This window comes from Geotrypetes seraphini, chromosome 15 (assembly GCF_902459505.1).
Source record: "Geotrypetes seraphini chromosome 15, aGeoSer1.1, whole genome shotgun sequence".
Lineage (NCBI taxonomy): Eukaryota > Metazoa > Chordata > Amphibia > Gymnophiona > Dermophiidae > Geotrypetes > Geotrypetes seraphini.
This window is the reverse complement of record NC_047098.1, coordinates 68,692,877-68,714,816: the sequence shown is the minus strand read 5'-3', so window position 1 is coordinate 68,714,816 and position 21,940 is coordinate 68,692,877. Positions and strand designations below refer to the sequence as shown.

General features: G+C 41.3%; 1 protein-coding gene and 1 long non-coding RNA gene across 3 annotated transcripts in view; one reads left to right on the top strand and one right to left on the bottom strand.

The window, feature by feature from the left end:
- LOC117349018 overlaps nt 1-21,940 on the bottom strand; it is a 148,281-nt gene that overhangs the window by 53,788 nt on the left and 72,553 nt on the right. The gene's annotated exons all lie outside the window — the stretch shown is intronic.
- The window catches only part of MLXIPL (MLX interacting protein like), a 128,658-nt gene that overhangs the window by 35,500 nt on the left and 71,218 nt on the right, over nt 1-21,940 (top strand). For both annotated transcript variants that reach the window (XM_033921856.1, XM_033921855.1), the window contains exons 6-7: nt 6,979-7,171; nt 8,130-8,210. In XM_033921856.1, the coding sequence (XP_033777747.1) occupies nt 6,979-7,171; nt 8,130-8,210 (274 nt within the window). The remainder of the gene's footprint in view (nt 1-6,978; nt 7,172-8,129; nt 8,211-21,940) is intronic.

Below are 21,940 nucleotides of genomic sequence, written 5' to 3'. Positions count from 1 at the left end.
TTTGGTCTCTGCAAAGCTTTTAGCATACTCATGTTTTTCTTCAAGAAAAATGTAGAATTCTTGTCGTAGTTGAAATATATGGGCCAACGTATTGTCACAAGAAAGCCAGCGTGAGTGGCAGTAGTATAACAAAGATGTGTATTCAACTCCCATATCTTTACACAATTTTTTGAAAACTCTTGCTTTTACTGGGTGAGTTGTTATAAAGCTTATCGCATCCATCATGTGTTCTAGGACCAAATTCAATGCAGAACTCAAATACTTTTGATGCGAGTACTTCTCTATGTGTTATGCAATGGGTCCACATTGCAGCCGGAGCTTTCTTTCAAATAAGTGCTTGTAATCCCTCCATAACGGCCTGACATCGAATGACCACCACTTTGTCCACTCTAAATTATTTTCAGTCATAAATATATTTTGGATCTCAAACAAGTCCTGAGCATTCCTTCCCTGCTTTGTGAGTTTGGCATCCCTGCCTGCCTACTTCACTTACAAATTATCATTTTCTTCTTGGCAGTGATTCAGCCAGGCTTTCTCTGGCCAACCCCAGAGGTCCTCTGAGTGTCCCTCCCATGCAGCAACAGGATGTTGTTGGAGAGGAAAGGCCCCCAGGGTTGGCTAGAGAGAGCCTGGATTGATTGCTCCTGGGAAGAAGATTATTCATAAGATTGTCAAGTGAGCGGGATTAAAGTATGCAGGGGTGCTGGACTTATGAAGTGGGAAAGGAATGGAGGGTGGGGGGAAAAAATGAAAGATTAGTATGGCTGAGCAGATGTGGGGGAGCAGGGAGACACTGGATACGGAGAGCCAGACTGAGGTACTTACTACAGAATGCAGAAGAATAGGAGAGAAAGAGGAGAACCTGGACATGGGGAAGGGGGGGGGTGCTTGATGTGGGATGCAGGTGAAAAGAAGAAAGAGAGGAGAACCTGGATATGGAAAGAGATACAACAAAGAGATGGATTGGAAGAGAACATACAGCCAATAACACAGAGGAGCATTGTTGGACAAGGGGAACAAACAGGGATGCACAGGAATGATGCTGGATGCAAGGGAAGCAAAGAGAGACGAAGGAGATGGTGTACCTGGAAGAGAAGGAAAGAAGAGAGGGAGGAGGTGGTACATATGGATGAAAGGCAGGAAGTGTTTGCACATAGATGAAAGGGAGTGGAAAAGATGATTCCCCCCCCCCCCCAGGCTCACGGGACTCCCAAGGGGATGGAATCAAGGTTCCCGAGGCCTGGAAAGAGAATTAGTAGAAGACAGACAAAAGCAGAAACTGGGACCAAGATGATGGAAAAACAAAATGTCCCACCAGCTACGGCAAGGGAGATGTTCATTTTGAGGGGGACTAAGCTCAAAGTGGAAGGCCCAGTCCCCTCTCATGGTTATGCCACCAATTGTGTTTAGTACAATACGAAGTACTTGCTGAGTTTGTTTTGGGGTTTCCAGTTCAGTTTTGGCACATTTTTCTTATGCAACCATTGTTCTGAAAAGTGCCTCTCTCAATTCTGCTTTAAATGATTTTGATGCTGTATTGTTTGATTCTTTACTCATTGCTGCATTAAAAATCATTTGTGGATCTTGGAAGGACCTCTAACAAGTTACCTATGCCAGATGGTGGAACCAGATTTGTTTGCTCTACAGATATGAGTAGAGGTAGGTTATAGGGATAAGATTAGAGGATTAGAGGCAGTTACAAAATTAGTCAGGGACACTGTTCAGGCAATTAGGCCTGATGGGCCGCCGTGGGAGCGGACCGCTGGGCAAGATGGACCTCTGGTCTGCCTCAGCGGAGGCAACTTCTTATGTTCTTATATGAGCTTTATATTGCCAAAAAATCCAGCTCTTATTTCTTTTAACAAGAAATGGTCAACCTTACATTCACCTGACCTAATGCCTATTCTAATTCTTTCCGGCGATGTATGTATCTCATATTGATTTTCACTGTTATTTGTTTATATTGTATTTTATTTTTGGTTTAAATAAACTAAGACTTAAAAAAAAAAAATCAAAACTGTCAGAAGTAATTGCTGCTTTTTATGGAGATTGGTAACTTTTAATGTAGGGACGGAGGAGATTCCTCATGGGGACAGGCGGGATTTCTGTCCCCCATGCAACTCTCTAGTCCCAACCCCTGTCCCCACTATTTTGGGAGAGATGGTATTATAAGGGGGGGGGGGGGCATTTTCATTTTTTTTCACCAAGAACCCACTCAGTCCTAGCTATGCCAATGGAATCTAGGATACGCCTGTATTCTGACAAGATAGCTGATGATCCTATATGTTTCCTCTCTTTGCGTTTGGATGAGAGACCATTCTGTATGATTCCAGGGGGGGGGGATTCAAGTGCCAGAGATTCAAGTGAGCTTTCTCTATAGTTCCTTTTGTCATCAGCTGTCCTGTACACTTCCTGTTTGCCTCCCAAAGCTTGCTGTGTGCAAGAGATAGATAACTCAAAGAAGTGACTAAGGATAAGATTACAGTCTTGGAGGCTGATAATCTATCTGGCCACAACTAGAGCTGTATTTCAGTTCTCCTGGATGGTTAGGACAGGGTCATGACAATGAAGCTGTCTAAAAGAAGAAAAATAGCAGAAACTTATCATGCAGCATATGATAGAAGTGCTGTTCTCCCCAACTGTGAATAAATGTGAATGTTGCAGTTCTTCAGTTACGGCCTTCCCTGAAATTTGAAGGGTCTCTCTGGAGTGGTAATGTCTTACACTCGCAGTAGACACAACCATTCCAACACAGATTATAAATCTCATGGTGCCCTTATGATGTCAATTGACTTGATGAGTGTGTGGCTCAGGGGTTAGTGCTAAAGCCTCAGCACTTGCCGGGTCCTACCCTCTGCTGCATCACTGATGATGTCATCAGTGATGCAGCACAGGAAAGGCCCCGGCAGGAGAAGGCTGCAATGGAGCCTATTTAGAGTGCTGCAGACGCTGCTGTTTGGAGGGAGGTATGTCGGTCTCGTGGTGGGAGGGTCAGCGTGGTCCTGCTATGCGGGGGGGGGGGGGATGGGAGGGAGGGATAGAAAGATGCCATGCAAGGGTTTTGCTATATGATGGGAGGGAGGGATAGAAAGATGCTGCAGAGGGAAGGCACAAGGGGATGGGTGAGACAGGAAGAAAGATGCTGCACATGTGGGAGAGAGAAAGGAAAGAGGAAGAATTGGGGTGGAGGCGAGGAAGGGAGAGATGATCATTATACATGAAAATATAAGAGATCCCCCCAAAATAAGCCCTAGTGCATTTTTTGGAGCCAAAATGAATATAAGACACTGTCTTATTTTCGGGGAAACGCGGTACTATGTTTGCAGTGCAATCAGGAGAAACAGCTTTCTACAGCAGATATGTGGATAGAGATTCTACGGATCAACAGTAATGGTTGTCACCAATGTCTGAAAACTAAGCAGAGTTCAGTATTTTCACAAGAGTTCGCACATATTTGCCCAATTGTATTTGTGCTCTAGTTGGCCCTGAAGTCAGAAACAGAATTATTTTGCTTATGTCATGTTACATCATTCCAAGATTTGAAAACTTTCACTGCAGATAACATCACACTGAAACTTTGTTATTGTTTCTGATTTTGAAAAGGCAGCTATATAAAAGCTTCTGGAGAAGAATTCCCAGAAACAATTCATGACTCTTTGTTTTTTTTCATCTAGGATAGTGTCCCAAACTTTTTTTTAGCTCTGGCACACTAAATGGAGCAAATGTTTTTTAAGGGACATTGGGGTTCTTTTATTAAGGCGATTTAGCTCATGATAAATGCTAAGGTATCCATTATATTCTATGGGCGCCTTAATAAAAGGGGACCCCATTATAATTGAAATGATGAAATTGCAAAACTGACAAAAAATTAAATTCAAGAGTTATTTATTTAAAGTTCTTTAAGCTATGTATGGGTAATTGTAACAATGGAGAAACTAAAGTAGATAGAATTTATTTTATTTATTTTAAAAATTTCTATAACGTTTTATATCAAAACAGTTTACAAAATAATTACATACCTAAAATGTTAAAAGAAATCAGGACAAGTAGAAACAGACGGAATTAATTCTTGCAACAATAAAAATCAATGTTCAAAGAAATGCATCAGCAAATAGTTGTGTTTTTAACAATTTTCTGAACGAACTATCACTGCATTTCCGAATTTGCCCAACAAGGTTATTCCACAATTTTACTCCTGCACGTGAAAAGGTCATTGCATCGGTTTCCACATATTTTGGATTGACATTTGTTTTCAACAATGCAGAATTTTCCAAACGCAATGAATTGCGATGGATGTGCTTGTTTTTGTGTGCAAATTAACTTAAAACGTGGCTTGATATTTGACAAGCAAACAGGGTCACAAGAAGCAGCGCAGGTTTGAACCCACAACCTCAGGCTGCTGAGGCTGTAGCTTTAAGCTCTGCACCACACTCTCCCCACTCCCACCACTTCTACCAGGAGACTATTCCACATATCTACTACCCTTTCACCACCCTTTCTGTAAAAAAGTATTTCCTTAGATTACGCCTGAGCCTATCACCTCTTAAGTTCATCCTATGCCCGCTCATTCTGGAGCTTCCTTTCAAATGAAAGAGACTTGCCTCATGCACATTAATGCCACGTAAGTATTTAAGCATCTCTATCATATCTCCCCTATCCCGCATTTCCTCCAAAGTACACAGATTGAGATCTTTAAGTCTGTCCCCATACGCCTTATGACGAAGATCATACACCATTTTAGTAGCCTTTCTCTGGACCGACTCCATCCTTTATATATCTTTTTGAAGATGCGATCTCCAGAATTGCACATAATATTCTAAATGAGATCTCACCAGTCTTATATAAGAGCATCAAAACCTCCTTTTTCCTACTGTCCATACTTCATCAACACATCAAATCACATATAAGATTTTACTACTTTCTTTCAAAACATACATACACCCAGGTTTATTGACAGACTACTAATTCCTCATTGTCCGACTAGAACCCTTTGATCAGGCAATCGGCATCTTCTAGTGACCTCTTCCCTGCACCATATATTCTATGACACTTTTCGGTTATAGCACCTACAGCCTTGAATTCCCTGCCCTCATGTCTCCGGAAAAATATCCCGTTAGATAAATTTAAATCCAACTTAAAAACTTTCCTGGCAAGTAATATTACAATTTTTTGTAGTATTGAGTTTATATTATTACTCTTGTTTTTTTCTTGAGAGACGTTTAAATACCTACATGGCATAAATACACATGAGGCAAGCCTATTTCAAATGTACGGAAAGTCTGGAATGAGAGGGTATAGGATGAAGTTAAGAGGTGATAGGCTCAGGAGTAATCTAAGGAAATACCTTTTTACAGAAAGGGTGGTAGATGAGCGGAACAGTCTCCTGGTAGATGTGGTAGAGACAAAGACTGTGTCTGAGTACAAGAAAGCATGGGACACGCACATGGGATCTCTTAGGGAGAAGAGAAGATAGTGGATGCTGTGGATGGGCAAACTGGATGGGCCATTTGGCCTTTTATCAGCCATCATGTTTCCATGACTGAAGAGAAGTTGGAGAAATCGGAAGCTAGGAAAGTGGTAAGAGAGAGAGACAGAAAAAATGGTCTAGGATGTTATCTGATTGTTCATAGTGCTTCTTATCAACCAAACCCTCAGATGCTCCACACTTGGACCTGCTGAGGTCAATTTTCAGCATTCTGCCAAGCAGTTTTAAGTTTGAAAGGATAGAAAACTCTATTTGGCAGCAAACAAACATGTAGCATATACAAATCCCCATAAAAATTTAAACAGCTTAATTATTTATTGAAAGTTATGTTTTATTAAAACTTATTATACCACTTGTTCATATGAGTGGTCCAAGCGGTTTACAAAAACACAATCAATATAAAACAAAATAAAAGAACTCCATTAAATAAGATAGACCCAATCCATACAGAACCAATCATACAGAACAACACTCGCACCTAAATGAGTACAATAATACATTGTTTACAATGAGAAATCACAGGACTGCTGATTAATGGCCCAAAAATCCATTAGAAAATATGAATGAACACCAATCGAATCTTGGCTAAAAGCTTCTCGGAAGAAGAAAGTTTTTAATGCAGTTCTAAAGGATTTAAATTTTTCCTCCAACCTCAAATCTCAAGGCATACCATTACACCTGGTATTCATGGTTGAATTTTGCTGCTGTTTGCATAACCTTTTCCTCCAATCATGGCCTTCCCTAAACTGAAAATTGAGAAAAAAGAAAAAAAGTAGAAAACCCCCTACAAATATATACAAGGGAGTAGAGGAGAATCAATTAAATTCCACTAAACATACATAAAGTATTAACATACCAAAAAAATAAAGGTTTTAGAAAAATGTTAGCACCATTAAAATACAAAAACAAATTGCCCGATTCAATTACATAGAGAGAGGTTTGCAATACATATGATGACGTTGCTAGATTCGACACAGATCTGTGTTCCAGCGACAAATGCCTGCCTCAAGATTCATAAGATCTAGCCAGTAGTGTCTTGACTTACATATAGGCAGATATTGTCAATGAATTGGCATATGTTGAGCAAAAATGTCAGGCTTGACTGTGAACCCTTGAAGCACTTACAAAATGTTCTGCCTTCTTGCTCAACACATGCCAATTGATTGGCAATATCTGCCTGTTCCAGAGGTTTGATCTCTTCGTTCACAGCATTAGAGAAGTCCAGGCTAGCAGGGAAGTGAGAAACTCCTTCAACTCCTCATCTTCTCTGAGAATCTTACACAACTTTTGGTTCCTACCAAAATTGTGATTCTGTCAAGAGTGTAGCTTTCCAGAGGGATTGTTAAAACAGAGATTTTCCCAATAAAATCTAGACATATAATAACCATAGATTAGAGTCCAAGTAGCAGGGATAGAGCAACATAAAAAAAGCTGGAATAGAATGGCAGTTATAAAGTTCTAGAAATATCTCTTCACTATTGTATCATTTTTAGGGAGATGTTCTTTGGCAATCAGCGGAGAAATGGTGCAGTCAGCTTTTCTGTGCTGGAGTCCCTATGGTGGAGGAGAATGAAGAGGAAGACAGAATGCAGCTTTTTGATCTGGACTGTTTTTTGTCTGATATCTCTGATACCCTTTTCACTATGACCCAGGGAGTGTGTGATCCCCCCACAATCTCTGATTATGGTATGTTTCGCTTGGATTGATGAAATGTACTATGAAAGAGAGGGCAAAAACAGGTACGCAGAACATGTCCTTTTGTGTTAGAAAAAGCGGGAATAGACTTGTGCATGGTGGGGGGGGGGCATATGCTCACATTTAGATGAACATCAGTATACGTGTTTGTAAAGGGAAGCAGGTATGGAGGTCCAACAAGCAAGAGCAGATAAAGCCAGGTCTTCAAACTTTAATGGCAACCAAAAGTGCAATATAAATCAATAAAAACATCCGACAAGTCATCAGACTCGACACGTAATGTGTTTCAGCTAAAATGCCTGCATCAGGAGTAGGGGTATAGAAGGAGTGCGGGGCTCATTGAACCTTCTAGCCGAAACATGTTGCATGTCGAGTCCGATGACTTATCAAATGGTTTTATGACTGACTGATTAATGGCAACCAAAAGTGTAATAAGTCAAAGTTTGAAGACCTGGCTTTATCTGCTCTTGCTTGTTGGAATTCGTTCGTGCAGAGGTGACTGTCTCCTTTGTTTGCTGGTATGGAGGTCCAACCATACAAATGGACCAGTGTGTACCTATTAGCATGTCTGCATGATTATAAGAGAGAGTGAATGAATGGGAACTGTTGGAGAATGGCTGTTGTGTGTGTGAGAGAGGAGGCTGGATCCTTGGTTTGTGAATAGTTTGTTCAGTAAGAACTTGTGATTATTTTTCTATGCTACTCTGCAATGAGAGAACATGTAGGTGTTTAGCCCCAGTGCTTGATTTAATTCTATTGGAATGAGTCTTGTATGTTTGATTTCTGTCTTATTTTGATATTTCTTTCTTAATTTGTGTTAAATTTTGTAAGCCACCTTGATTTACATTTTTTTAAAAAGGCAGTTTTAGCATGGGAATGGTAGAATGCTATCAGTTCAGTTTTCAGATATGAGAGTATAGAATACTGACTTGTGCCTTGCTGTTTTCAGACTATGCTGGGAATGCGGACATGATCCAGCCAGACCTGACACAGCTGCAGCCAAACCTTGATGAGTTTATGGACATACCAGGTAGGAGCCCAGTGTACTCTGCAGTCAAGAGTCCAGCCTCCTTCAGGGAAACTGTAGAGGTCTTGTCCTAATCTGCTTCTCATACAATCTGCCCCACAAGAGGCTCGTTAACAGTGCTTGAGAAGCATCCAGTACTAAAAAATGAATGCATGGGGCAGAAAAGCCTGGTGTAACATGAGGCGACTTGTAAACTGCCTCACACTTAACTGAGCATCTTTCCCAAGTGAACGACCTGTTTCGGGAAAGCTGGTTAGAGCACAAAGAGATTTCCAGTTTTTCATCTTAGTAGGAGGCTCTGGAAGGCATAGCACACGCATGCTGATTGTGGCGAGATCTCATGGTTCCTGCAGTCGGGCACTCAGCAGGAGGGAATAGTACAGGAGTCCTGCCTCTTTTACGGGTCTAATTATTAAAGGTTTTCCCCCATTTTGACTTTATGGGAAAAGTACTAAATTTTTTTGAGATCAATATGGAAAGCCCATCGTTCAAAGCTTGCCAATACTGGGGGGAGGGGGGAGAGAAAACCAGATAGCTGCTCCAACAGTCAGACCTTGCCTGTCTATACTCTTCTGAAGGAAAATGTTAATTTTTAGCCCATAATTTAAACCTGGATTCTGCCCTTCCTTTTTGTGTCAGTAAGTTTTAGATGTTACTGAAACTGTATCTGACTTTTTGGGGTTTGGTGACTTTACAGTTTTATTAATTTATCTGACGCTTATCAGAAAAGATATAAGATTAATTTTTGCTCTGAGTCTCTTCACCATATCTGGCTCCAGAACTCACATGTACATCTTTTTATTGAAAGACAAATATTTGAAGTGTTTTGTAGTTCCAAACGTTCAAATAAGTTTCATGACGGGGCTGAATCAGTCTGTGGAAGCCCTGGGTACTCTCATCAAAGGCCCCCAAAGTAGATGTATCTCCTTAACTTTCACTGATTGAACACTGCTTATGATTACTCAATTTTTTAGCGTCATGTCTATTCTTTGACACCACATGGGTTTTATCCGTGGCTCCATGTGTGGCCCAATTCGTCACATCACGCTTTTATATTAGTCTATATATGCCTGTCTTCATATTACAGATTTTATTAATGTGTACTGTGTCTTTATATTTCTATGTATTTAAGTCTTGATTGCTTTTTGGACTTTTGTAGGATGTCTTTGTGAAGTTGCTGTATTCTTAGCAGTGTTAAAGGTTGGTTTATTTTGTTAATTTGTTTTATTGCTTTATTTTATTGCCTTATTATAAACATCCTTTGTTTTGGAATATTGAAAATTGCAAATGATAGTTTATATACTTTTTATATATATGTTTATACTTGTGTTTTTTTTTCTATATACAATTTTTATGTTCTGTATATTTGCATTTCAAAAGGACCCCTGAAGAAGGCAAATATTGTTGAAACACAGCCTGTGTTAGGTCTATTCATCAGATTACAGAAAGAGACTTCATATTTTCACTGTAATGTGTTTGGTTTATATACAATGTGGATTTTATATTTGTAATTGTTACTAATAAACTACACCATTTTTAAAAAATCATTTGTATTAATAAAAAAAAAATACAGTCAAACAGAACAAGAATGTAAAGATTAAAAAACCATCACAAATTAGTAAAACAGTTATACAAAGAACAAACCCTTCCCGTCCAAAAACACCCTTCTCAGGACTGCAGTTCAAAAGAATAACCAAGGACTAAATTAGGGATGACCAAGTAACACATGACTATAGGCATGAGGAGTTAATGTGCCGAAAAAGGGCTGCCAAATAGTAAGTAACACCCGTCCCTGTTTAGTGTCCCACTCAGACAATTGCATACTTTCTATTAGTGCAGCCTGATTCACGATTTGAATCGATTCACCAATTCGAATCAATTCAATTTTTAAATAATTCAGCCTCCCGATTCAATGGCCGACCCTTCCCCCGTGCCTTCCTAAAGTAGGAGCTGCAGCGCTGCCTCTTGCTGGCCGTCTGCTGCTGCTTCTGCTTGAGGCAGGAGGCTGATCCTAGAAGATTTCTGTCCTGGATCAGGAGAGATGCTGGTAAACAGACAAGGACCTCCCTTCCATGCTCAACAAATTGCAGCAAAACTCCTCTTCCCATACTTTTCACAGCAGTACTTCCTTTTAAACAGTGAGGCTGATCCCGGAAGATGAAGTCATCGGTGTCGGACTTTCCCAGCTTCCCCGCTCTTACCTCCTTAAGGCTAATAGGGCAGCTTGCAGGCTCGCTGGTGTTATAACAATCCCTGCAGCTGCCTGTGATCCTCAGTGGCACGTTCTCTCTGCCACGATCCTGCCTCTGCTCTGACGTCAGGGGCAGGATCGCGGCAGAGAGAACGTGCCGCTGAGGACCACGGGCAGCTGCAGGGATCGCTATAACAACAGCAAACCTGCAAACTTCCCTATTAGCCTTAAGGAGATAAGAGTAGGGAAGGTGCAGGCCTTTGTGGGGGAAGCAGGCTTTCGCGGTTGGGAGGAGCAGAAAAAGTGCCTTTGCAGCGGGGGGGGGGGGGGGGGAGAAACAGGTCTTTGTGGCGGGGAGCAGGCCTTCAGGGCGGGGAGGCAGGCCTGTGCAGAGGGAGGAGGAAGGAGTAAGAGAGGGGAGGGGAGATGCCAGACCTGGAGGTGAAGTGAAGGGAAACCAAAAAGAGGGGGAGGAAAGTAGAGGAGAGGTGCTGGACTAATGGAGAGAGAGGGAGAGAGAAACACAAGAACACAAGGGGAAGGGTACAAGAGGGACAGATACTGCTCCAAAGTAGGTGGGCAGGGTGCAGGAGAGATAGTAGGAAAAAGCCTGTACCTGGGGAAGGGGATACAGGAGGTAAGGAATAGAGAAAGAAGCTGGATATGGGGAGAGATAAGATGCTGGGCATGGAGGGAGCATAGGAACAGGGACAAAAGGGGAACAGTACTAGAGAGGAGAATAGGGACACAGAAGAGAGATGCTGGATGAAAGGGTAGATGAGAAAAGGAGAGATGGTGGATGTGTAGATGGTGGGGTCCATCGCTGCAGCTGTGGGAGGATGGAAATGAAAAAAAGGAAAGATGCCAGACCTCCGGGGGAGGAAAGGGAAATAGAAGGGGAGGACAGAGATGGAAGATGGATGGTTAGCACGGAGAAAGAAGAAAGGAGAGCCTGATCAGAAGACAACCATACCAACATGGGACCAACGAGATTTGGAAAAATGTCCAGACAACAAAAGGTAGGAAAAATAATTTTATTTTCTGTTTTGTGATTATAATATGTCAAATTTGAAATGTGTATCCTGCCAGAGCTGGTGTTGGACCGCAAACGTGAGCTAGGATTTAATAGAGAGGAAAAGTATTTTTTGTTTGTTTATTTTGTTTACACCACAGGACCAGTGTGGGTAGGAGAGAGCAAAGGGGGTGAAGAGGCTATAAAATAAACCCACCAGGATGTTTGGAAAAAAACACCCAATTGGGCAGGTAAATCTAATCGAAAAATCGATTCAATAAGCTGAATCGAATCAAAATTTATTTTCCTGAATCGGGCAGTACTACTTTCCATAGTCAATAGATGGATCATATGTGGGCGCCAGTGGTCATATTCAGGACTCAAGGGTCCTATCCAAAGGGACAGTATAATCTTCAGGCCCATCAAGGTTACTCGACGAAGAAAACCTTTAAGGCCTTGAGGTACAGGATGAGGAAGATCAAAAAGCCAAAAAGGGCTGTAGCTATTACAATTCCAGATGGTATTCCACATTCTACTAATCCTAGAGAAAACAGACCAAAAATGGAACACCATGGGACAGTGCCAGAACATATGGGACAGGGTGGCCCTAGGATGGCTACACTTCGGGCAAGAGCCAACAGGGACCAGTGTTGCCCTATAGGCAGGCCAAGGTGCTATGTACAAGCAGCAAATAAATTTATATACCCCATTTCAAAATAATAAATAGCAGACCATGGAGCAATTGGAGAAAGCGTTGAATAAGGGGTCCCTGCAGGGTAACATGTAATTCAGTGTTCCAGACCCGGGCTATTTTGGCGTAATCTAAAACGGGGGAAAATTCCAACATGGAATGATCAAAATATTTGAGAGATACCATGAGCTGAGCTTCCTACCAGTAGACATCCAACAGACATTCAGAAACTTTAAAGAGTAAAGCTGAGGTAGGCAGAGAAGTTACATAATGCTTAAGTTGAAGATAAAAAAACATATTTAAACTAGTCCACCCTTTATCTGTTTGTAACTTAGAATAACATAGGATAACATAGTACCATCATCAGTAAGGAGTTGGTGCAAGTAAGATATATTTTCTCTCCTTTCAGCCAAAAAAACTAGAGGAAATCATACCTGGTAAGAGCAATTCCCATTAATAGACAAAAGAGGTGTAGTCCGAAAGTCAAAATGTAACATATTTGACGCCAAGTAGATTTCAGAGGAGCAAGAAAGAAATAATAAGAGTTCCCCAGGACAGCAGCTACAACTCGGGAGTATACAAAAGATAACTAAAATGGTAAGGCTTCCAAAATTGTAACTCTACAGAAGTCCAAGAGAAATGAGACGTGGATAAAAACCAATCATGAATATGGTGCATGTGGCATGCCTCAACAAAACGCCGCAAAGACAATAAACCCAAAAGTCAGGGTTGCCTGTTGTAAAAGAAGAAGAGGACGGCTCCCCATCCAGCGAAACCCACGTAGCAGATGAACAAGGAGAAGGGGCAACATTTGGAAAACATAAAGCCATTGTTATATTACAATCTGCTAAAATGTATTTATTTATTTATTTAATTCAATTTATATCCTGTCCTCCCCCAGAGAGTTCAGAACATAGTAACATATATAGTAGATGACGGTAGATAAAGACCTGAATGGTCCATCCAGTCTGTCCAAACGTATACTCTCTATAATTTAATAATTTAATTTCAATTGTTCTTTTACTTAGATATTTCTGGGCCAGAAACCCAGAGCTCTGCTTGGTATTGTGCATCTACTGGAGCCTCCATTGAAGCTCACTCCAGCTCATCTAAACCATCTCAGCCTATCCTCAACTGAATGGCCATATATGTGACACAGACCGTGCAAGGCTGCCCAGCACTGGCCTTAGTTCTTCAATAAATATCATTATTTTCTGATTAGAGATCCTCTGTGTTCATTCCATACGTGTTTGAACTCTGTCACCATTTTCCTTTCCACCACCTCCCTCAGGAGCGCATTCCAGGCATCAATCACCCTCTCCGTAAAGAAAAATTTCCTAACATTACTCTTGAGTCTACCATCCTTCAACCTCATATTATGTCCTCTGGTTTTACCATTTTCCTTTCTCTGGAAAAGATTTTGTTCTATGTTAATACCTTTCAAGTATTTGAACGTCTGAATCATATCTCCCCCTGTTCCTCCTTTCCTCTAGGGTATACATATTCAGTGCTTCCAGTCTCTCATCGTATGTCTTTTGGTGCAAACCTCCTACCATTTTCATTGCCTTCCTCTGGAACGCTTCAAGTCTTCGTATATCCTTTGCCAGATACGGTCTCCAAAATTGAACAAAATACTCCAAGTGGGGCATCAACACCTTCGTTCTTCTACTGGCTACGCCTCTTTCTTATACAGCCCAGCATTCTTCTGGCAACAGCCACTGCCTTGTCACACTGTTTCCTTGCCTTTAGATCTTCAGACACTATCACCCCCAAGGTAACATACATAGTAATTTAATAAACAATATACAGAAGACTAAGGCAATATGGGCTACGGTGAAATTCGTCTAATACAGTTTTTCATTCATGATATAATAACAAACCATGCTGCTATATTGTATGTTTGCATAGACACTGGATTATCCAAAATTTTCTGCATAATGATTAAATACTTTATTGAATGATGGGACTTTTTTACCTGACATTCAGAAAACATCTAAAGAATTTTTCGCATGCAACTATGATCCTAAGCTTCCCTACACTACTATTTGGGAATAGTATAAGGCTTGGTTAAGAGGTGAGGTTATCAGCTATGTCTTCTTTCATGTAAAAAACAAAAGAACACAATTAGAAAAATAAATCCATAATCTGGAAACATCATTATGATTTCAACATCTTCAACAACCTAAATTTCAATATAATACAGAACTTAGGGCTAGATTCACTATACTTACCAATCGTGTACCGATGGTTTTGCGATCGTTTCCTAACCCAATTCACTAAACAAATGAGGGGAATTGCCATGCATAAGTAGGAAGCCATCGATTCACTAAACAGAAGAAGGAACACTGATTGGGTTTGCCTATCTTAAATGAAGTGACTGCTGAGGACCAGTTGCTGCTGTCCTTTCTGACTCTCATGCTCTCTGCCGCCGGGGGAGAGAAAAGAACTGGTCACTGCGGGTACGGAGAGAAGGCCATTCACCGCCCCGTGGAGTGGTGAATGGCTTTGACTCCACAGTGAAGGGAGGGAACACGCGCGGTCACCGATCACGCTCCCTCCCTCCATACTGATAGCTGCTGCCGCCCAAACATCTCCTTCCCTCCATCCCTTCTGATTGCCGCCGCCGTCTGAGCATCTCCCTCCCTGCTCCTTACTTTCACAGCAGGCAATTTCTCTAAAAGTGGTTCCTACCAGCAGCCGGAGTGTTGAAATCGCATGTGGCTGCCTTAAAGGTCATCTCTGATGCCACTGGAAGTAGCATCAGAGACGACCTTTCCTGCAGCCACACGCAATTTCAACACTCCGGCTGCTGGTAGGAACCACTTTTAGAGAAATTGCCTACTGCAAAGTTAAGGAGCAGGGAGGGAGAAAGGGAGGAATGGTGGGGTGGCGAAGAATAGACACTGAAGGGACCTGGGGAAGGTGGGGTGGGGAGGAACAGACGCTGAAGGGAAATGGGGAAGACAGAGATTCCAGACTATGGGGGAGTGGAGGGAAGAAGAAGGGTGGCAGACCAATTGGGGTGGGGGTGGAGGGAGAGGCACAGTAACAGAGCATATGGAAGAGACAGAGAAGGCAGACAGTGGATGGAAGAAAATGAATGAGATGAAGATGAGGAAAGCAGAAACCAGACAACAAAGGTAGAAAAAAAAATTTATATTTTATTTATTTATTTATTTTTTGCTTTAGGATAAAGTAGTATATTAGTTGTGTTGATAAAAATTTATAAGCAAAGCCCTGCATCTTTCTCTAGTTCAGCAGCCAGAACTTTGATTTATAAGGAAGGAATAAGCTAAATATTGTGGTACTGAGGCTTAAATGAATGCTGAGGGGATAGTAGTCGTGGGGATGGGGCGGGGACAGTGGTTGTGGGGATGGGGACAGGGCAATGATAGGGACAGTAGTCACGGGGAAGGGGCTGTGATGGGACAAATTTTTTCCCTGTGTCATTCTATACTGCATACCTATGCCACCCCTCCCCCTTTGTTTTGACTTCGCTTGTGTGGAGAGAAAGCGCATGCACGGATTGCATCTACAACCTACCAGGATGGTTCGCGTATATCATGATCACTCTGCAGTGAGCTGTGGGGCATGTGTCTGTTCCGATCCGCACATGCAAATGGGGACTCTTTAGTGAATCAGTCGCCCGGCAGAACTCAGCCATGAATCACTCAAGAACAATCCGGACCAGTGAGTTTAATGAATCTAGGCCTTAGTCAAAAGATTTCTGCCATTTGTTTTAAACATAGTATTCTCTATACTAAGCGTAAGCCAACAAACGTGTCAACGTGTTAAACAGAGAATTTACAAATATTAAACAGCAAATGATTTTATCCATACAAAATCTTCTTACATCCTGAATACTTATGCCACTTTTTATAATTCTGAAGCTACTGCATTAGAGAAAGATTTAACTGATTATTTGTTTTTTGTTATCCTTCCAAATCTTTCACCTCAACAAAAAAAGATGTTATATCAATCTATCACTAATGGGGAAACTGCTACAGCTATAAAATGCTTGGTGATATCTAAAGCTCCTAGACCAGATGGTTTACCATCAGAATTTTATAATGTTTTCCACTCTCCTCATCCCTAAATTGTATTTATTAACACTTTATTCTTCTGCATATCATCATCGTTCAATTCTTAGAAGCACATGTGATTGCTCTGCTCTAACCAAACAGGGATCTGCAATTAGTACAAAATTACCATCCAATCTCACCTCTGAACTTAAATTATAAAATATTTGCAAAAAGTTTAGGCCATAGACTTGAAAAAGTTTTATTTTCTCTTATCCACAAAGATCAAGCCGGTAGAGGCTGATCAAAATTGCTTTGGAAACTGCAATCGAAAAGTATCACCTTGTTTCAACCAAAGACAAAACTGACACCAAAACCAAAAACTAAAAGTTTGGTTATGTGGAAATGAGCCAGAGAGCATTGGGGATTGTCGGAGTTCCTCTGCTCAGATTCAACACCAAGATGGCAATAGGGCTTTCAAAGTCATTAATGTCAAAGCATCCACAACTATACGTCTGGCTTCAGCTTATTTCATTGCCTCCTTATGTGGTGTAGCTTGTCTATTTACTTCTGTATTATTGATCCAGAAATAAAAACTAGTTGACAGCATAAATTATTTTTACTTATTGTTTTAATACAGTGTCTCTAGCATGCCCCGACGGGACCCATTTCACCCAAAAGGCTTTCTCAAGGGTTCGTGGAGGAGCTCAAATGTAGCATCCTTCCTCATTTGGGGCTAGAGCATGTATCAACCAGACAAAACTGACACCAAAACCAAAAACTAAAAGTTTGGTTATATGGAAATGAACCAGTGAGCATTGGGGATTGTCAGAGTTCCTCTCATCTATTCTCATCCTCCCCTATACCTCCTCTCCTAACCATTATCCAAGTACCAGTCTACTTTGTAGATCAGCAAAGTTTCTTACACCGACCCTAACTCCACTCCCTCACCCTTCAGTACTGATCCACCGTCAACCACCAATCCCCTCCCCACCCATCCCCCATGGTTATGCTAGCACTCAACTCTTGAAGGCTTGCTAAATTCTTATTTAGTTGGCTAAATCCCTTTGAACAATATGTCATTTCATTAAGTGTGTTGTGTGATGCTGCTGAAGTACCTCCAGCTGAGTACAGTTCCATAGTAGCCAGAGCCTTTGATTACACTTCTGGAGTAACTCTGGTGTGTGTGAGGATGTGAGTCAGATTTTTCTTGAGGAGGAAATGAGCAGGTTGCATCATTTGTCTGTCAGATGATGCAAGGGCAGAAGTTGGTGTCATACTATCAAAGAAGCTGGGAGGATTTAGTACATCCTGGCTGATACTCTTAGTTTATCAAAACCTATTTAAATTTTATAATGAGGTCAATATTTAAAATCATTTATGGGGTAGGCAAATGGATACTAGTTAGATAAGTGGTTGGTTTCAGGTTTATGGCCCATTAAATGTTCTTTATAAACTTTATACAAGCCTATAACTAGGTGCTTACATTTATGGTTCATAAAACCAAGAACCGTGCCAGTATTTATTACATGGGTTAGCAAGGTATTATATCAAGAGTTCATTGGGCAGTACCATAGGTGTTGATATTTTCAGCATCAGGCGGTACCATAGGCGTTGATATTTTCAGCACTGAACACTGTTTTCAATCTATCAGAGTATTCAGATTTCTGATGCAGGCCCAGTGACTGAAAAACACAATTTGTGTTGTCATTTGTTGATTATGCAATCAATTTATTTGGATGCCATTGATTTTTTGAGTCGTCTGTTTACCTTTGGTCATTCATGTCCTCCATTGCGGTGGTATTTGAGTTCATAAAACTTTGTACCAAGAATTGTACCAGTATTTATTGGATAGGATCTACTTGTATGCTCCTAAGAGATCTCTGTGTTCTTAAGACTCTTGTTGATTGCTTGGAGAAGTTATTCCATTGCTGGACCTAGTGAATGAAACAGGCTGCCTATGGGGCCTTCAGTGGCAGAAAAATTTAACCTCATAGCAATGACGACTCCATTAGAATTGAAGTGTGTGACTACAGAATTCATATTAGTTGTATACTATTTGAATACCTTATTTGTCCATTTGTATTCTCGCACACTGGCAGCTACCATATCGGTTTAGATGTTCTGTTCTATTTTACTAAAAGTTAAATAAAAATATTTGAATTTAAAAAAAAATGGTATGGGGTTTGCGCCAAAAGACGTACAAGAAGAGATTGGAAGATCTAAATCAAGTTTCAAGTTTTATTTTGATTTGATAAATCGCTTATTCCAATTTACTAAGCGAGTTACAATAAAATACGTTTAAACATGTTAGTTATAATTTTAAAACAAAATAATGGGTTAGACTGACAAACTTACAGACTAATTGATACACAAGGAATGGAGGATTAAAGTTACAAATCAGTGCTTTGAAATAGAAAGAGCCACAGATGGGAAAAACATTAGGGAGGGAATAGTATAAGCCTGGAGAATAACTATTTTACCATTAAAGATTAAAAGCATCTTTAAAAAGAAAACTTTTTAAATTATTTTTAAAACAGCTAAGATCATTTTCCTCTCTTAAATATTGAGGCAGACTGTTCCAAATTTGCGGGGCCATCACTGAAAGCATATCGTGACGCCTGGTACCGATAACTTTCAAGGAAGGACATAAGAACATAAGAAACGCCTTCACCGGATCAGACCTAGGTCCATCTAGTCCGGCGACCCGCACATGCAGAGGCCCAGTTAGGTGCTCCCTATTGGACTACTATGAGCTTTTGGTTTGTGGATTGGAGGGAGCTTGGTGTATTATAAGGCATGAGCAATTTGTTAATAAATTGTGGTTCATTAGTGGACAGAGTTTTAAATGCCAAGAGTAATATTTTAAATGTAATACGATGGATGATAGAGAAGAGGAGGGCAGGGGAGATATGGTCAGATGTTTAAATACTTGAAAAGTAATAATATAGAAAAAAATGTTTTCCAGAGAAAGAAAAAAGGTAAAACTCGAAGGCATGAATTGAGGTGGCAGGGTGGCAGACTTAGGAGTAATGTTAGGAAATTCTTTTTAATGGAGAACATAGTAGATGAGTGGAATTCCCTCCTGAGGGAGGTAGTGGAGATGAAAACAGTTCATGAATTCAAAAAAGCATGGGATGAACTCAGAGGATCTCTAATTAGAAAACTAAGGCTGGTATTGGCAATCCTGCATGGTCTGTGTCCCATATATGGTGATTTGGAGCTGGGGAGGGCTTTGAAAGAAGCTCAAGTGACAGGATGGTTAGGACAGGCTGGAGTGGGCTTCAACGGCAACTCCAGCAGTGGGAACCTAAAGACAGTACCGGGCGGACTTCTAAGGTCTATTGCCCAGAAATATTAAAGAAAAGACAATTTAACCATGAATATACTATATAATGAGCGTGACTATTGGACAGACTGGATGGATCACATCGAGAGAAATGGCCTACTGGATTCTGTAAGGGAAGGTCATGCTTAACAAACCTTCTGTACTTCTTCGAGGGAATAAGCAGTCGGGTGGATAATGGGGAACCTATAGACATCATTTACCTCGATTTTCAAAAGGCTTTCGACAAGGTGCCACACGAAAGGCTGCTTAGGAAGCTGTGGAACCACGGGGTGGGAGGGGATGTGCACAGATGGATCAAGCACTGGTTGTCGGGTAGACTGCAAAGGGTCGGAGTGAAGGGCCAATATTCTGACTGGCAGGGAGTCACGAGCGGTGTGCCACAGGGATCGGTGCTGGGGCCGTTACTCTTCAACATATTTATCAATGACCTGGAAAAGGAGGCAAAGTGCGAGGTTATAAAATTTGCAGACGATACCAAACTGTGCGGTAGAGTTAGGTCCAGGGAGGAGTGTGAGGACCTGCAAAGGGACCTGGACAAGCTGGAAGACTGGGCAAACAAATGGCAAATGCGCTTTAACGTGGAAAAATGCAAGGTCATGCATATAGGGAAAAAGAACCCGTTGTTCAACTACAAATTGGGGGGGGCATTGTTGGGAGACAGCAGACTTGAAAGAGACTTGGGTGTGCTGGTGGATGCATCACTGAAGACATCTGCACAGTGCGCAGCAGCCTCGAAAAAAGCCAACAGGATGCTGGGCATCATAAAGAAGGGCATAACAACCAGAAACATCGGGAAGTCATCATGCCATTGTATCGAGCGATGGTGCGTCCACATCTGGAATACTGCGTTCAGTATTGGTCGCCGCACCTCAAGAAGGACATGGCGGTACTTGAGAGAGTCCAAAGGAGAGCAACGAAACTGGTAAAGGGGTCTGGAACACTGCCCATACGCCGAGAAGATTGGATAGGCTGGGGCTCTTCTCTCTGGAAAAAAGGAGGCTCAGGGGAGATATGATAGAGACCTTCAAGATCATGAGGGGCATAGAGAGGGTGGATAGGGACAGATTCTTCAGACTGAAGGCGACAACAGGTACGAGGGGGCATTCGGAGAAACTGAAGGGAGATAGGTTCAAAACAAATGCAAGGAAGTTTTTTTTCACCCAAAGGGTCGTGGACACATGGAATGCGCTACCGGAGGAAGTGATCAGGCAGAGTACGGTACAGGGATTCAAACAGGGATTGGACGGATTCCTGAGGGATAAAGGGATCGTGGGATACTGAGAGAGATGCTGGGATGTAACACAGGTATAGAAAGCTAACCAGGTAATAAGTATAGAAATCCAACAGGTCGTACATGTGCAAGACCGGAGGGTTAGGACTACGATGGGAAGATAGGACTTAAATGAGAAACCAAGGTGGCAAGGGAGCCCCTTCTGGTGATGCAGACAGGTCGTGACCTGTTTGGGCCGCCGCGGGAGCGGACTGCCGGGCAGGATGGACCTATGGTCTGACCCGGCGGAGGCACTGCTTATGTTCTTATGATCGTTCAGGTCTTTATCTGCTGTCAATTACTATGTTATTATGTTAAATAATTGCTAAAGTGACATCTGGCCCTATGATGGATTGTAATAGTTTGGACTTCTTTCTACTGCTGTATTTCTTTGCTTTGAATGTTTTTGATTTGTATATATGTTTAATTATACCCCATCTTGGAATAAGACAGGTTACAAATTGTAATAAATAAAAAATGAAATGAAATCACTCTTAAAGTGGCTCACCATTTCAGTTGTATTAGCTTATTAGTGGTAAAGAATATTGAATTTTGCAAAATAATTTTGAACTGCATTGCAGCTTCACATTGGTGTTTAATTTCCCCTGGAAGTGGTTATAGTTAGAAGAGCAGGCCTTTCTTCTTGAACAGAATTTGTACTTCGTAATCTTTGGAAGTGTTTCTTTTTCAGTGCAATGGCATGTCGTGGACAGTTGCATTGACTATGTGATTGTCTGGACCCTGCTGAACACCATTGTTGCATAGGTGAGGTCCCTGAACCCGGCACATGCCCTCCAAAGCTCAAGCATGTCGTCAAGACACAAAAAGCCAGTCAGATATTCAGGATGTCCAATGAATATGCATGAGATAAATTTGTATACACTACTTCTACTATATTAAAATCTATCTCATGTATATTCATTGTGGATATCCTGAAAATCTGACTGGCTTGGTGTGTCCCAAGAACTGAGCTTAGAACTCTTGGTCTAGATGTGTCTGGAGTTTTGGGGCCTGGAGAAACCTGATTAATTGGTGAGGTGGCAAAGGTTTGTCACATTTTGAGCAGTAGCAATAGGCTTTCTGCAGGCACTGCCAACTGCTGTTCTGGGTACCAAAATAGAACAGACTTTAGGCAGGCATTTTCAGCATGAACAAGGGGAAAAAAAACAAAAAACAAAAATGAAACCACAGAAATCTGGAG